Source organism: Colletotrichum jinshuiense, chromosome 10 (genome assembly GCF_051148585.1).
Source record: "Colletotrichum jinshuiense chromosome 10, complete sequence".
Classification (NCBI taxonomy): Eukaryota; Fungi; Ascomycota; class Sordariomycetes; order Glomerellales; family Glomerellaceae; genus Colletotrichum; species Colletotrichum jinshuiense.
In genome coordinates, this window is record NC_139303.1 from 203,099 (window position 1) to 219,044 (window position 15,946).

The following is a 15,946-nucleotide window of genomic DNA, read 5'->3' on the forward strand; positions in this document are numbered from 1 at the left end:
TGACTCTACGCCTTCTGCACTCAAAACATCCCGTTCGCGATTTTTTGTGGTGGCGGCGTCTGTATGGGATCGGTGCTTCTGCTATACCTGTTGGCGATGAGACCATGATGTTGAATAGTATGTTGTTGAGAGGGGACAAAAAATATGATTATTCGGCTACCCGAGAATGAGAATGAAGAACGAAATACGATGGATGGCAAGGCGGGGTCACTTGGGGAGTAGAAGGGTTAAGTGTACGAGTTGGAGAATGTCTCAAGGCTCCACCTTCAAGAACGAGCCACCGCTGCCACATGCGTAGAAATACGAGAAACGATAAACGAGGTATGGAGGAATTGCCATCTGATTCCCCACAGCACCGTTTCTCTGAACTCCCATCCCAGGAAGCTGGTTTTCTGTCAAGATCCCGTCCCTTGGTAGCAAAAGGTGTTCATGCAGTGCGCTACTCCCTAAATGATTCGTTCATCAGGAGCGATTAGGAGTGCCTGTCATCATCGTCAATCTCTTTTACAATCCTTTCTTTCCAAAAAAAATGATGCATCTGTTTTAGGTGAGTTGAGTGTCACATAGGTTGTCTGGACACCAATGGCTCGTTGTATCGATCATGCTGAGTGGATCTGTGTATGTTGAATTCTCGTATATCTACGTGGTGGCCACCTCTTTGGTCTAGTAATAGGGGCCTAGTGAATCTGATCCTGCCCAGCCCCAATAATGGCTTTATGGGTGAGACTATCCACCCGTACGTGCTTCTTCGCGCAGGCCATACATATGGCACTAGCATTCGGCTCGAGGCTTATTCGAGTTACCGAACAAACCATTAGCTGATCAATCAAGTGACATTTTGAACTAAAACAACGATACACCTGGCATCAAATGCACTTATTTGAGTTGTCGTAAACGTTCAAAACTCCCAAGTACTTCCCCAACGTCCACCTGCGACGCCGCGTTGCAATCGAGTAACCACTGTCCCTCGCCGTGCTTTTCGTTAGCTATTGTCTTACGCGTCCCGCTGTACACCGCCGACCTCAGACTTTTTGCGATACCAGCGCTAGGGTACGCAAACAACCCAAACATGCCTGCACCGCTTTTCGCTACAAGACTCACAGCGCCCTTACCAAGACCTTTCGCAGCGCCGATGGCACCCTCTTCCGAGGCCCCCTTGACAGGCTGCATCACAAGGTCGCTCAAGCCGTCCACGAAGCCCCAGACAAAAGTCTTACTAGCCACCACAGCGCCACTCTTGGCATCAGTAACGGGCCCATGTGTGCGTACTTCTGTGCCAAAATGCTTCGGAACAGCTCTGAGGCCTTCGGTCAGGGCAAGGGGAATATCTACGAGCATCCCCTTGGCGGCACTTGGCCCCAAGAGACCGATACTCTTTGCTGAAGCGCCTGCCATTTTACCAGCCAGCGAAGGTCGCTTCTCCGTGCTACTCTCACTACTCTTCACAGATGCTGCCGAGCTGCGCTCGTCGGAAACTGCAGCAAGACCGCGACTTTGTAGTTCGTGGTCTCGCGCACGCCGCCGTTGCTCGTCCCTGTATTCTTCAATCGGCTTGGTCACCATGCCCGTAATAGACCCGGTCATATCGACCGCAGTGGCCATAACCGCAGAGGCCCCTCCGGAAACGGGATCCCAACGGGTTACGTCCATCGTGATAGGGTTGCTCTGGTACCTGTTTGTGACATTGAGTCAGTCTATCAGATTGCTGGCTTGAATTGGGGAATCAAAGGGCATTACTAACAAGGAGCAATGCTTGGGTTTCATTTTACTCTGGGACAGCAACATTTCGGCAGCTATCTTTGATAACTTGGTGGGCTTTTTGGACTTGGTGCAGACCCATGCCGCAGGCTGGCTCGGGATCAGGTCGCACTGCATGCGTTTCAAGGGTAGCTGTCTGTGCCACGAGTCAACAGCGGCTTTGACGCCGTCCTCAGACTCCATCTGCGCGGCTATAGACTGTGCCGCGGATACTGCACGGGGCGAAAGGCAATATCTGATTGCGTCGGCAAGATTCGCCACATTCAGGTGATGTTGACGTATGGGCTTGGGACCAGCACCCGCGTTTGCGACCATGTCGCCCCAGAATGGTTGACTGTAGCTTAACATCAGCTTCTATTTTCCCTTTGTACGTCACTGGAAGGAAGAACGCAGGCATAGTTCGATGAGCGGAGAACTTACTCTCCAAAGAATGGGACAATTGTGGTCGGCTTTCCATTCCGCAAGCCACAGGCAGTGGTACCTGCTCCTCCATGGTGTACAACTGCAGCTACATGCTGGAAAAGCCACTCGTGCGGACAGTCTCCGATCCAGTATATGGACTCATCTTCCGAGCCAGCCAGGTCGGACCAGCCTTTGGAGATGATGGCGCGTACTTTGGTCTCATGAACTGCGCCGACGATGGTTTTAATCATCCGGCCCGGATCGTCAAGAACAATGCTGCCAAACCCTATGTATACCGGGGGGGGACCATTGGAGAGGAAGTTGGCTAAGTCCTCAGGTGGTGTGTAAGCCGGGGCCTCGCGGAAGAAGAATCCGCACACATCTATGGCTGCAGTTAGTAGCAGCTCGGAACGGGCAGGGCATTGGCTGGGGATGTGGTTGGTTGGTCTTCGGTGTAGACTCACCAATGTGACCGGCCCAGTCGGTCGGTTTTGGGACTAAGGACGGAGACCAGCAATAGGTAAACGGGATCTTTAATGCTTCTGCGAGCTTCGGTCCGTCGAACATTGCCACATCCTCCAAGTCGAGAGTCTTGCGCCACTTGTTCACCACGTCGCCCAACCTAGAAATCCACACTTAGACCTTGTCCGATGCCGCCTATAGTTCAAAATTTGATTGTGATACATACCCTTGCCAGGTCAGGTAGTCTACAATGCCGTAAGAAATGTAGTTTGACAGAGCAGGTTCGGGCCCAACGTTTTTGAGGTTTGCGAGTGGGTGCGGGAACGCCGCAGTGCTGGTCCATGGCATTGTAAACATCAAGTGCACTGGTATCCCAAGGGCTTGGGCACAGTGGACATGTGCAAAGCTGGGGGGATTGGCGATGATTGCATCAGCCACAAAGGGCTTATTCGTCTGTGTGTCTGGTCGTATGCAAGAGCCCCAAAATCCTTCTAGCATTTCCTCAATCATTTCGCGCTTTTGTTGGATTTCGCCAGCCTGAATACTCTTCAAGCTGGGAATTAGGCCAGGATTTTTTACCATGTAAGCCATTAACGCCGCTGGATCACCGCCAACCGGGTAATATTCAAGGCCAGATTCCCGAACAAAACCATCGAAGAGATCGTGTGTGGCCAATCGGACTCGGTGGCCGCGTCGCTGAAGCTCGCTCCCCAACGCGACAAACGGCTGCACATCCCCACGGCTGCCCACCACTTGTATCACTATGTTGAGTCTAAGAGGGAACGACTTGCCGTCTTGACTTAGAACTTCGTCGTATATGGGCAAGCCATTATCGGTAGGTGCTGATTCGGGCGATGGGGTTTCATAAATATTCGGTTTCGGCGGGTACATGAGGGATATGGCGCGTGCCAGTTTGGAATCACAGTCAATTTCCACACGGCCATCGCCTAAAGCCGTTATCATGGTCAGCTGAGTTCTTCCATCAGAAATGTGATTCGCGTCTAACTCAGGACTTTGGCGCTTTCGTCCCACATTTCAACGGGCATCGGATATGACCCGGTAAGTGGTTGGGCCGGGATACTTGTTGTCTCATCGCTCATTGTCGAAAGGCCAAGTTCGCTTGCTGTTTGCTGGTCCTGATTGTAACGTTCCGCCTGGAGGTACGAATGTTCATCCTCAAGCTCGTACCGAATTGTTTTCCTTTTATTGTCCATGATAGGTGATGGTGCGAGAGTTCATTGACCCAACGTAGCGCGTAATTTGGAGATGGATATGTATTGGTGATTTGAGTTCGGGACGGTGCGTGTCAAACGAAGATTTTCGAGGCAAAATAGTAGTTATAGGCAGATGAAAAGGATAGCAACTTTTTTGATAAAGATAAATAAAGTTTCGGGCCCTTACCCAGCATCCATCATCGACGCATTATCTCTCATCCGTTGTCCGAACAGGCAAGCCATGAGACAAGTGCGCGGCGACGTACGTGGAATAGCCCAGTTTCCAACTAGTGTCTCCATACACACTGTTTGCAGTCGTATCTCGCTATTGCAGCTGACATCAGCACTTTCAATCTAGCGTTTAGCGTTGCGATTCACCTCGTTTATCGTATCTCGTACAGCCCAACTGACTACCGATATCCCTGCTGATTTGGTAGACTTTTTTCCATGACACCTCTCAGCGTGTAACTCCACTGCAGTTTCCGCCTTGCCCGAGTCATGTCGGAAACACGGTGCCTGACAAGACACGCGCACCATAATGTCTCTGGATCACTGGTATCGTCGATTAAAGCTTTCACGGGGCGTATGCGCGAGCAAAAATGCGTTTCTTGTCGTGGCAAAGGTATGAAACCTAGCGGCTGCCGAAAACAGCGAGATGGCAAAGTTAGGTGTCAGTCATTCATAATAATTATAGGTCGTGGGATTTGATTCAATGCCTTCTATAATTGGTTGGGAAAGTCGTTGAATGACTACCTGCAGTTTGCTAGCTGAGGAACTTTTTCGTACATTTACTTGCCTAGTCCACCAATGGATAGAAATGAGAATAGCATCCTATTGACTGATCATGATTGCCTGCACTTTCACACTATGATTTTTTGTAAAACCCCTCTACATATAATTCAAGTTTCTATCTTACTTACACGTACTGTAATACATTCGTACTATTATACTTTTCTGCTCTAAGTGCGGATTACTTTGCTGATCTGTTAGGTCTCAGCTTTTTTGTGCTCACTGGGTGTGAGTGTAGATGGTACGTGTAAGAACTGGAGCTGTTAACGGGCTAAGGTTGTTTAAGCTCCGTCGCAGTTGGCTTGAGGCCCGCATTTCTCTCGTTCCGCCTCGTATCAAATTCGTTCCTCGTTCCTTCAATCCATTTCTTTGTCATAACCCTTGTCTAGTTCCCATTTCATATTTTCAGGGTGCTTGTTAACTCTATGATTGGCCATTGGCTAGAACAAGCATCTGTCTGTAGATCCCCGGCAGTTAATGTTCCTGACGCTCCTATGAACGAGTGCGACCCACTAGGTGATTAATGTAGAAATAGTACAAACTCATTGTCGTCACTATGCATTGTAGACTCCTTGGCCTTTCCTCGGGCACACTACGCTAAGAGTACTTACATCAGCTAACGTTAGCTAGAAGAAGCCTTTTACTGGATGGCGCAGTCCTGGTGGCAGCTCTTCCGGATCTGACAGGTAAGATGGACTGCGTTTGGGTGTCGAGCGTATTGCACGGCAGCGCCACGAAGTGGCGTGGTCGCATAGTGAAGCAGGACAATAGAAACAGGGGTGCAAGCAAACAAGACAAGTAACACGCAATGAGACAAGCATTCTCAAACACACCTAACCAAACTTAGTAGGCAGAATCATGGCTTACACGACTTCATAATCCTCTTCCACCATCCAGACGCGCTTTTCAATATTGAATAAAATGAGGAACATGTGTTCTTCAATTGAATACTTAGGCTGGTAATAGTGGAATGCTTCCACGACGTCACACCTGTAGAAGGCAGAAAAGTAATGGCCGAACCAAGCTCAGGCAAAACGAGAAATCCCAAATCGGTCATTTCATTCTCAAAAGCTGCCTGGATCAGAGCAGTCACCGCCTCGGGATTTCTGAACAAATTAGTTGGGACCTTGGCAGTTATGGCACTAGCTTTGAATGTGTGAGCTGACAGACGGTTTCCTTCCCTCGACCGAGCAATGAGCGCAGTTTCGTAGGCGGAATAACTCTTGGGCCTTGTCATTCTTTCGGACTTCGGAGTTTGACCAACATCTCCGGAGGTTCCGAGGGCGACACTGCTAGAAGAGTCCGCACATTTGGTCTTGGCCATCTTGAGCCTTGACATTTCGTACTGGCTATTTGAGATACGAGAAGCAGCCGTTGACAGGGCCCGCACAAGTACCCCATCTATGTGCCAGATTCATCGATGACAAACTGTCCCCAGTGCTCGAATTGCACTATCGGTCATACTAGATTCAGGGGAATTATTGATGGGAAGCAAAAAGTCCTATAAATCGATATCGTTCTTCGTATTTTGGTTCGGTCCCCAGCTCTTGAGATCGAGAGATAAGAAACTGCCTAGTCTTTGAAAAAGAGGAGCAAATGATTCTGACGGAGAAAGATGTTGAATGAAACTGAAAATTAATAGCTAAATTGCCAGGTGGCTTGGTCTCTCTCTTGCTAGAATGTGATGACCGAGGCTATTACTTGCTATGTGGCGAACCTACGTAGTATAGAATACAGGATAATGAAATAGTTCCCATCAACAAAACAATGGCTTTGTGGCGCAGTTTATTTGCCCAGGCCCGCTAGTGCCATAATATTAATTGCACCAGCCTGAGAATTATACCGCCTGTTGTTTTAGTTACCTTTCTATGTTAGTTCAGTTACTAATTCAGCTGTTTCGACCTCGTAGCATTGGCCCATTCTCGATCCCCGCCCTCGTTTCTCGTTCCCTGTGCGATATTCCTTGTTCTCGTTCCCTATTCACTACTCAGCCCCTACTTTGATGTAATTCTAGGGGTCAAGCTGATGTACGGTGTGTCCACGCCTTGTGACACCGTCCCGTACTCGATTTTATCATAAAGATATAAAGCCCTCACTAATGTTGAGATGGCAATTACAAGAAACTTACTCTTCAGTAGCAGGAACAAGAAAACATGTCATCATTCAAAACTATTAAGGCAATTGGTGCCGCAACGCTCACGTTCGCGCTTGTCGCCGCTATCGAAGGAGCCAACGCCATCCCCAGCACTGGAACCACCTCGCTAAGGGAGGATGCAGCTAAGAAGGACATCCTAATCGGGTCCGGTGCGATCAATCCAACCTACCTCGATGATCCTCAGTTCGCGACCGTCCTTGCTGAGCAATTCAACAGCCTCTCTCCCGAGAACGAGATGAAGTGGTCGTTCATTAACCCAACGGAAGGACAATACAACTGGGACACGCTTGACCGCCTCGTGGCCTTCGCGGAAGAAAACGCAATGGTGGTCAAGGGTCACGGGCTCATATCGACCTGCTGTAACCCCAACTACCTGCTCGACATCACTGAGCCAACGGCGTTTCGTGCCGCGATGACGGCTCACTTCGAGGCGATCATGCACCGGTACAACGGCAAGATGGATCGGTGGGATGTCGTGACTGAAGCCCTTGCAACGATGGGAGGCGGCCTTAATGTCTCAGCCTTCTACAACGTGCTCGGCCCTGACTACATCGAAGATGCCTTCCGCATCGCCCGCGCAGCCGACCCGGACGCCAAGCTGTTCATCAACGAGAATCTTGTCGAGTCACTCCCCGGAAAGCGTCAGGAACTCTACGATCTGGTTTCCGGACTTGTAGCGAAAGGCGTCCCGATCGACGGAGTTGCCCTGCAGATGCACATCACCGAAGTGGCCCCGACTCCGGGCGTGATCGCGGACATGGCCAAATCGTACAAAGCGCTCGGACTGGAAGTGGCGATCGCTGAAATGGATGTCCACACGCTCAACGCCACACTCCAGGCCGACATCTACGGCGCTGTCATAGCAGAGGCTCTTGAGGCAGGGATCACCGACATCAGCTTCTGGGGCTTCACTGATAAGCACGCCTACACCTGGCTACCGGGCGCGAAGCCATTGATGTTCGACGAGAACTACAACGCCAAGAGTGCGTTCTACGCCACTCACACTGCTCTCGAAAACTTTGTCAGCGCGCCCGAGGGAGTTTGAGCACTTTGGAGCCATCAGAGATTGCCCTTTGCACAGCTGTGGTCTCGGCCCCAAGGGTTTGGTCACGCTTACGTAAAGGAGGGCAAATCTTGAATGGAATGGCCATCAGTATGGTCTGCGTAAAAGATTACATGGGAGTGGAATATGAAATCTGCAAAGCACAAATTGTAGTTGGGTTACACCAAGGCTGTTTTGCACTTATTGACTGGTCAATGGGACAACAATCAACATTATCTTCGCAGCCGCATATCCACATGCGGCAATTCTAGACTTACATAGGAACACACATGCATATAAAAAACCAGTAGTGTATATACACCTATTCAACACTGTCATCCACTTTTAAGTGCTCCCTATATAGGCCATTTACATAGCGCTACCATTTGACAATTCACATTATAGCACAATCGCGGCAAAGAAACTAGTTATACTACAAAACAATGGCTTCAGTAATAAGAGCTGAAGTTGTCAACAGCAGCCTCAACTTGCACGTTTCTTGCCCGAGCTATAGACACAAGGTGTTAATTAGTTTCTTGGCTTGCTTGTTTACTTCCGAGACCGCACACATGACGAGATGACAGAGAATGACGGCAATGTTTCAAAGGGATTCACCGCGAACCCCAGGTTCATGGTCTAAGATATGCTGAGATGCCTACAAGTATAGTGAGGTGAGATTCCGAATTGGGCGTCGACTCCCACAGACTCCCTGCCTTTCAAGAGGGTATGAGGAATCTGAACCAAGGATTCGGCTCCTATGGAAGCGGTGATAGTGATGCTTGTCGCTGTCAGCTAAGCGTTTTGATCTAGGCTCTAAAGGTTTTTGATACACGACTGTAGCTGGTAAGCCTGCTGCGGGTTTCCGTCCTTGGATGGTACTGGAGAGTTGACGGCCACAGTGACACATGTCCCAGTCCTGCCTGTGTAGTGTTCAGGCACCCAAACCATCCACCTTGTACACTACAAAGAACATCGGGAACTTGCCTAGCTTGTCTTCACCTTCTCTACACCGCTCTACACCGCCGTCAGGGTTTCACCGAGTGCCTACGATTTATGTCAGCACCCCACCGCCTTCCTGGCTTTCGGGTTCAGGCATTCACTCAGGTCTGTAGCCATCCAGCGGGTACATACGTACCTTTCTGGTCCAGGCGTCAGCGGTCTGGTCTTTCATCTGCGCTCGGTCTTTTCACCTCGGTGTAAAAGGTCCCCAACCGCCTTCACCCTGAAAACGTCCCAATGTCCTTAAATAGGAAGTGAAGACGCGATAACTCTACACTTTCCCTCTCGCCCCTCGTCGCTGCTCACGTGCCCGCTTCTGGCTCAATTCACTCGTGCCACCGCCCGTTTTATTTATTTATTTTTTCTGGCTGCCTCATTCCTCACCAGAAACCATTTCCACCTTCGACATGGCTTACTTCGGCTCACCCCCCAAATATCCACCCAGCCCTGACTATTGAAAGGTAGGATGTAGGTTAACTCGTATTATATTGCTTAACCAGCCAAGTAATCTGAAGTGGGCAGACAGCCCTCTATATACAGGATAGGTGGCTCTGTCTGTGATCAATAGGGATTACGTCCCCATTCCATCGCCACTGAATTGTCTCACTTCAACACTGACAACCTTCGCTCTTCTACCCCCATCGTTGCCCAACAAGATAACAAAAACAACCCCGTTCGCCCCCATCACTTCAGAAACCAGTCTCTTGCCTCGACCCTTTCCTTGGCAACTCCTCCCACGTCGTCTGACCCCTACGCGCGCGAGCTCTCTCAGTCTCCTGGCAACGGTCGGTCCACGTCATAGGAAGTCATGGATACCTCCAGCCCCCCAGCGACCATGAGCGCGCCCACTACTACTACGGCCTGCCGTCCGCCCCGCGACTTGTCGCCCGCTCCTCGACGTCCCCCTGGACTCCCCCGGTTTCGGACGGCTTCGGAGAGGCCCGCAAGGTTCTGAAGCCGGTCGGACGCCACACCATCACCGATCTCTGGAACCAGCGCGCTGACCAGGGCTCCCTGCGATCTGACCTGCTGGAATTGCTCAAGCGACTCGGCGCCTCTTGGACCGCCATCGACGTCCTCAGAGCCGGCTACCTCGGCCATCAAGATGGCTTCCAAGCCGTTCTCTTCATCTCGGTTGTGCCCAACTCCACAGACTGGCCCCAGGGACACGCCATCGCCACTGGAGCCCAGTCAATTCTCATCTCCCACGACATCTACAACATAACCTGCGAGGTCAAGGAGTCGCAGGTGCACTGCCTCACCTCGCAGGACATGCGCGTCAAGCTGCTGCAAGGCCCTCTGCAAGAGCCCTACTCCGACTACAAGCACAAGCTCTCGGACCAGATTGGCACCGGCATCGCCTCCAAGGCCACTCCGGCAAAGGAAGGCACCAAGTGCATCTATGTGACTGGCGGTGAAAGCCACCATGGCAGCCAGAACAACAACAAAGCTACAAAGGGAGTGTTCACTCTCACTTGTCGCCACATCTGCCTTCCTACTACCGACACCGACGAGTACCTCCCTTGCAGCTCGTCCACCGTCGCCCAAGCCATGATTCAGCCAGGTGAGGCCTCTTTCACCAAGACCCTTGCCAACATCAAGATGAACAACGCGGACCTGGCTGCGCTGGCCCACAAGGTGAAGCATAGCACCAAGCTCGATTCCGAGACGAAGCTCGAGCGTCTCGATTCCATCAACACTCAGGTCCACAACAGCCAGCAAATGCTGGACGAGTTCGAGTCCCGCAAGACCGTTGACTCTCGAGAGTTTGGCCGCGTGGTTTACGCGCGCGGAATGGACGTTCACACCACGTTCCTCACCGACTGGGCTCTCGTCAGCTTGGATCCCGAGGGACACCAGGAGAGCATCGTTAACCTTCGCAACCGGGTCTACGTCGGTAACATTAACCTTCGGGAAATGTTCATGGAGCAGCAGCGAATGGTTCCCTTCGCGCAGCCAGACGTCGACGGCGTCATCACCTTGGCGAAGGACATCCTCCCCGTCTCCGAGATGGAGCATCCGACTGCGCTCAACACTGAAGACGAGCCGACGCTGATTGTCGGCAAGCGTGGCCATGGGTCCGGCATGACCTGGGGCCTCTCCAACGGCGTCAAGTCGTTAGTCCGCCACCCGTCGTCGCAGCACTACGACGTGTACTCGGACGAGTGGTGCATTGTCGGCGCCGATGGCCTGCTGGGCTCAGCCTTCAGCACTGGCGGAGACTCGGGAGCCTGCGTCTGGGATGTGCAGGGTCGGATCGGAGGCATGATTACTGCTGCCAACTCTGCCAATGCTGTGGCCATGGACGTCACTTACGCCACCCCGATGCAGTGGATCTTGGAGAACATGAATGCCTGCGGACTTGACATGCGCATCATGTAGACTTTGGGGTGGAATGACAGTTCGTAGGGAGTTTTCGATAATCGCGGGCTGGCCATAGCCGCAGATATGCTTGGTCGGGAGAAGAAAATAGCCGCAATAGCCTTGATAGACAGGAATGAGACTCGGTAAATCATCAGAACAGAACATTTCCTGGATTAGTAATTTTAGTCGACCGTGAGCAGCCCTCCCTTCAAGTCATTCATCTTTGACATCTAATCCCAGGCTAATCGTGGGCGACCCAAATCCAGAATGAAAGTACGTCTTGGCCTTTCCCAACCCTCACCCCGGCCGCGGGAAAGTCCCTCCCCAGGAGCGACGATGAGACACATCTGGGCAGGGAAGAGGTCGATGTGAACCGATTTCTGGGATCAAGAGGCCGTCATGTAAGATGTAAGATTCATTGGCAAAAACAAGCAAAGTCCTTGCGCGGAAATGCATATTTCCTTGGCCCGCCGTCTTAGGCCTGGCCTCAGCCTCGACCTTGGGCTTGCTCTTCCTCTCTCCCATCTAGATTCCATACCCAGACTTAAAGATCAGAAACAGAGTAGATGATAAAAATTACTAGATGGTGTTGTGTTGTGCACCGTCGTATTCTTGAAAAGCGGTCCAGATCATCGCAGTGGCAGCTCCGTTTGTCGAAGAGGCTGGGCTGGTCGTGTAAATCAAGTCAGAAATGGGTCGGTCTGTCAATGGCTTAGACGGGCTGATTAATCAGACGACCCCCCGCCTGGTTGATCGGGCTGATTGCACGGGTGCATCTGATTCATGCTGAACAACAGGACGCGGGATGCGACTTGGTCTGTTGCGGCACGCGGAGTCTCGGGAACAATTAAGCCGAGTACGAAGTTGCAAATCGGGGCGACGGCGAGGGCAGTCCAAGGACCAGTTTCCATTTTCCAAAGGGCGAGAGCACTGCTGATGTTGCTATTGTTCAGAACGAAGGTGCTGCCACACAAAGAGCAGTTTCCTTTCTTGTCTCGGCCTTACGTCAGCGGCCAGCTCCAATTACCAACCACTCAACTCGACGCAACGTCCCCATTAACTTCTTGCTGTTGGACTAGCAGATTTACCACCGCTGCGTGATGTGAGCGACGCTGGTGAGGAGCTTGCGATTGGGAGTTCAAGGGCCCGCCGCATCGGGAGGTGTTTTCTTAACTGAAGTCTGGCAGGTATGTATCAAGCTCGAGAGGCATAGCAAGCCGGCGACGACGGCAACAACCGCGACGGGTTGGCGCCCCATATCATCCAACTGTCGAGCCCGCTCATTCGCCGTGTTGATGACGAACTTGAAGCTTCGGCATCTTTTCGCTGTTAGCCTGTCGAGCCCACTCGCACGCTCCATCAACTGATGACGCTGACGACGAGGAACCTTTGCTTTCAACCTGTCGAGTTTAATTGCCCACCAGAACGACAGCGAACTCGGAGACGACGCGTCCTCCACCACCAAAATGCCGAGCCCGATTGTCTGGTCTGTCGTCGACGATAACAACCGCGAAGTCCAAGTTCCTCACGCTTCCAATATAGGCGACGATCCAGTCAGCGATTGCGACACTTCGACGACAACCTGCTTGATGGAGCCGTTCCAGACGACCTGGACCTCGATTATGGAGATGGAGACTCTCGAACCATGGAGAAAAACTCTGAATCGATAGCCACCGAAATCACGGAGTATGCGAGCTTCGAGCTGGAAAGTTGCAAGGACTTCGGAAATATGAGCGAAACCACCTTTGAGTTGGGGGGTGACAACAGCCGCAGGGCAGACGTTGATGCGAACTCAGAGACACACCACCCGGTTTCTATGACCACCAGTTTCCACCAACAAACAAAACAAGCCACACAGGCCAGGTGCAAAGAAATTACTGCTATCGCCCAAGATCTGGCATCGGGAGACATTTCGCAATTGTCGAGGGCCGGGATATTGCTCGACTAGTTCGGGCTGGTCACCGGGTTCTGGACAGGACATATCAAGGGAAATGCAGCCGCCTGGTATCTGGTGTTCAGCCGGATGGGTATATTCTGAGGCATGGTAATTGGAACAAACATGGGTTGTTGTTTGCCTACACCAATGGTTTGGGTGATGTGCGCATGATTATGTGAAAACTTCTGGAAGTGGGAGGACGGCCAAGGTTAATGGTACAGGTTTTGATGAACGCAAACTTAGGTTGTTAGGTAATTCTTTTGCTTTCCCAACACTTTTACCATACTCATCCCATCCATATGTCTAGTTCACTACCAGGGATTTGATGCAGGACTGAGCGATCAGTTGGGAAAGCCCTTCAGCAGTCCAGCATGACAGCAGCATACTTTACCGTCACTGACCAAGTCATATACGTTAAATTTCAGTACTATCCTTGTAGGCATAACTCTATCAAGAATACTATTTAGAGCAGAAGAAATATGGACGATTAGAGCCCACAGGAGATTCTACAAGCATTGATCATTGTTGATAGATGTCCTTACTTGCTACACCGAACCCAGCTCACAACCAAGCAATCCCCTGGAAAGGTTAACCACCATCTTCTTCGCTTCATCTTCTGTAACCACAATTGGTTCTTTCCGCTGATCCCATGTAATGTCCGTGATGACACTGCCCCGGGTCTTCTCGTCGCCGCCCTCTGCGGGAATGATCCTGATTGAGACCTGCTCATCCCCGGTCCAGCTTCTATGGAACCGAACCACCTGCGCGGTTGTGCCATCTACGCTGCTCGTTTCGGTGGAACAACGGCAAAGCCACCTATCTTCCATTTGCTGTGGTTCGAAGCCCGCAGCGAGCTTGGCAACATCTGCGGCTGAGATCTGGAGACCCCAGGGAGCAGTCTTTGGATGTTCCATTGGGCAGGTTGTTGCTTTGGTTGTTTTTGTTGTTCCTTTTGTTTCTTTTGTTGCCGACGGGGTCTTGGTTGCTATGGCTGCTTGTCTGGATGAATGGCTTGTAGAAGGTGGGTGCTGACGATCTCGTAGGTTAATTGGTGACTGTCGTTCCAATCTATTGTATATCCTCCGCACTACCCCGCTGTGCCCCACCGCACCCCTGTACCCTACGGCCGGGTTAACTATCTTCACGAATAAGCCTGTGAGCGTAGTGTGCTTCCCCTTCCCCCAGCACTCGACATCCTGACTACTACTCATTCGCTGCTCACGTCAGCTCACGTCAGCTCACCTCTGGTGTCGTTCAAATACAAATCAAAATCAACCACAATTCGCTGAGTGGCTGAGTGAAGACAATCGCAATTGAGTTATAGGGTGTGCCGCTCACAATCTTACTAGGCAATGATGGAGCTTGCAGGTGAATACGTCACGGGCACTGGCTTTTTTTTCAAAGAGTCGAGAGAAGAAGTTGGCGTGGGTTTCGTCGAAGAAAGTCGACGAGAAGATTAGGATCGCGGGCTTTGGTTTGACTGCGGCGCTCACGATGGTAATGTAAGTGAAACCCGGTTTTGTGTGTGGCTGTCGTCATTGTGGCTTTAGCGGCGGGACACTGCGTTACTCGAGTGTTTTTCTCTCAGTGAACTGCTCACCCATTGCTCGGTCGTTTCTCACCTAAGTGCGGCTGCTTTCATGGACTGAGTGATGCCTGAGATGAGTAGGGCGAATGGGGTAGCTAGGAGGGTGAGAATATATGATGAACCGTTGGTTACTTGTAAGCGCCAACCATCAATGTCAAATGCTCATTGAACCCAAAGAACTAGTCAACTGGATGTGAAGCATTGAGATAACAACAGAAAACAGGAAAAAGAAAACAGTATACAAGGATAACTACACATAAAAAAACTCAAGCACCCGTCCTCACAATCCGTTTTGTTTCTGTTAAACATTTAAGTTTTACTTTTTTATCAAGTTTCAATTTTACCATTAAATAACTAGTTGATTCCCCTCCTAAAATGTATTTACTGCCTGTTCAGCTACCTAGCAATAAGGCATTGACCTTGAGTCCCTAGGGTAAATGGAAGGTGGGCGGTGATAGGTGATGTAGTTATACAAGCTCCCTTGGTTGAGCGAGTCGTATATTTCCGCTACGTAAAAAGCATTGCAGTACATCCACCCAACATACTCACGATCACTACCGTCGATAAGGGGGTAGCCGCCTTCAACCTCATCCTCGTCCTCTTCCTTCTCATCCTCCTCGTTCTCTTCCTCGTTATCATCATCGTCATCGTCATTGTCATAGCCAACGTCAACAGTAGCAGCAGTGCCGTCCGGTGTCCAGGTTCGATCAATAATAGCGAAAACCACTGGCGGTAAGAGGTTCACGTATAACGCAGTGCCATTGTTTGCCTGCTGGAACTGGGTGACGGTGTCGAGGCACTGCTTGTCGATATATAGACAGTATTGGAAGCGGGGTAGCTGGATAGGGAAACAATTTGTTATAGCATTAACTGGGTTTGTAGGGACATTCTGCTCCAACACCCATTGATTAAAGTATTTTCTAACTTCAAGCCGGGAGGCGTTATCAAGAGTGGCGCGGTCGTCAATAACAACCCAATCGAGGTACTGCTCTAGGAGCATGGAGCATCGTTCCTTAGAGAGGTAGGAGTAGTAGAAGCTCTTAAGCTGTGCGAGGTAGCGGTCCCAGAGTTCGTTGTCGTCGTATGTGCAGCGGTAGACGACGAAGCCCCATCTGTGAATGCCGGTGCTGATCATGTTGAGGCAGGTGTGCTGGAAGGCGTCCATACGGTAGGCGCTGGGGTGAGTAGGGAGCTCCTCGAGTGTACGGGCGCCCCAGATGTCTGTGTCTGGCTCCAT

General features: G+C 50.9%; 3 protein-coding genes across 3 annotated transcripts; 1 reads left to right on the top strand and 2 right to left on the bottom strand.

Annotated features, from left to right (window-relative positions):
• Positions 1-876: 876 nt before the first annotated feature.
• On the bottom strand, positions 877-3,836 carry EsH8_X_000046 (glycosyltransferase; the record flags this gene model as incomplete). The annotated part of the gene is made up of 6 exons (XM_083274134.1): positions 877-1,672; positions 1,742-2,092; positions 2,179-2,542; positions 2,625-2,782; positions 2,849-3,569; positions 3,629-3,836. The coding sequence occupies 6 exons, from the start codon at positions 3,834-3,836 to the stop codon at positions 877-879; spliced, it is 2,598 nt and encodes an 865-aa protein (XP_083119526.1).
• A 2,942-nt stretch (positions 3,837-6,778) lies between these two features.
• On the top strand, positions 6,779-11,203 carry EsH8_X_000047 (endo-1,4-beta-xylanase; the record flags this gene model as incomplete). The annotated part of the gene is made up of 2 exons (XM_083274135.1): positions 6,779-7,763; positions 9,624-11,203. 2 exons carry the CDS (start codon positions 6,779-6,781, stop codon positions 11,201-11,203), a joined length of 2,565 nt encoding a protein of 854 aa, XP_083119527.1.
• A 3,906-nt stretch (positions 11,204-15,109) lies between these two features.
• EsH8_X_000048 (uncharacterized protein) lies at positions 15,110-15,946 on the bottom strand (the record flags this gene model as incomplete). The annotated part of the gene is made up of 1 exon (XM_083274136.1): positions 15,110-15,946. The coding sequence occupies one exon, from the start codon at positions 15,944-15,946 to the stop codon at positions 15,110-15,112; it is 837 nt and encodes a 278-aa protein (XP_083119528.1).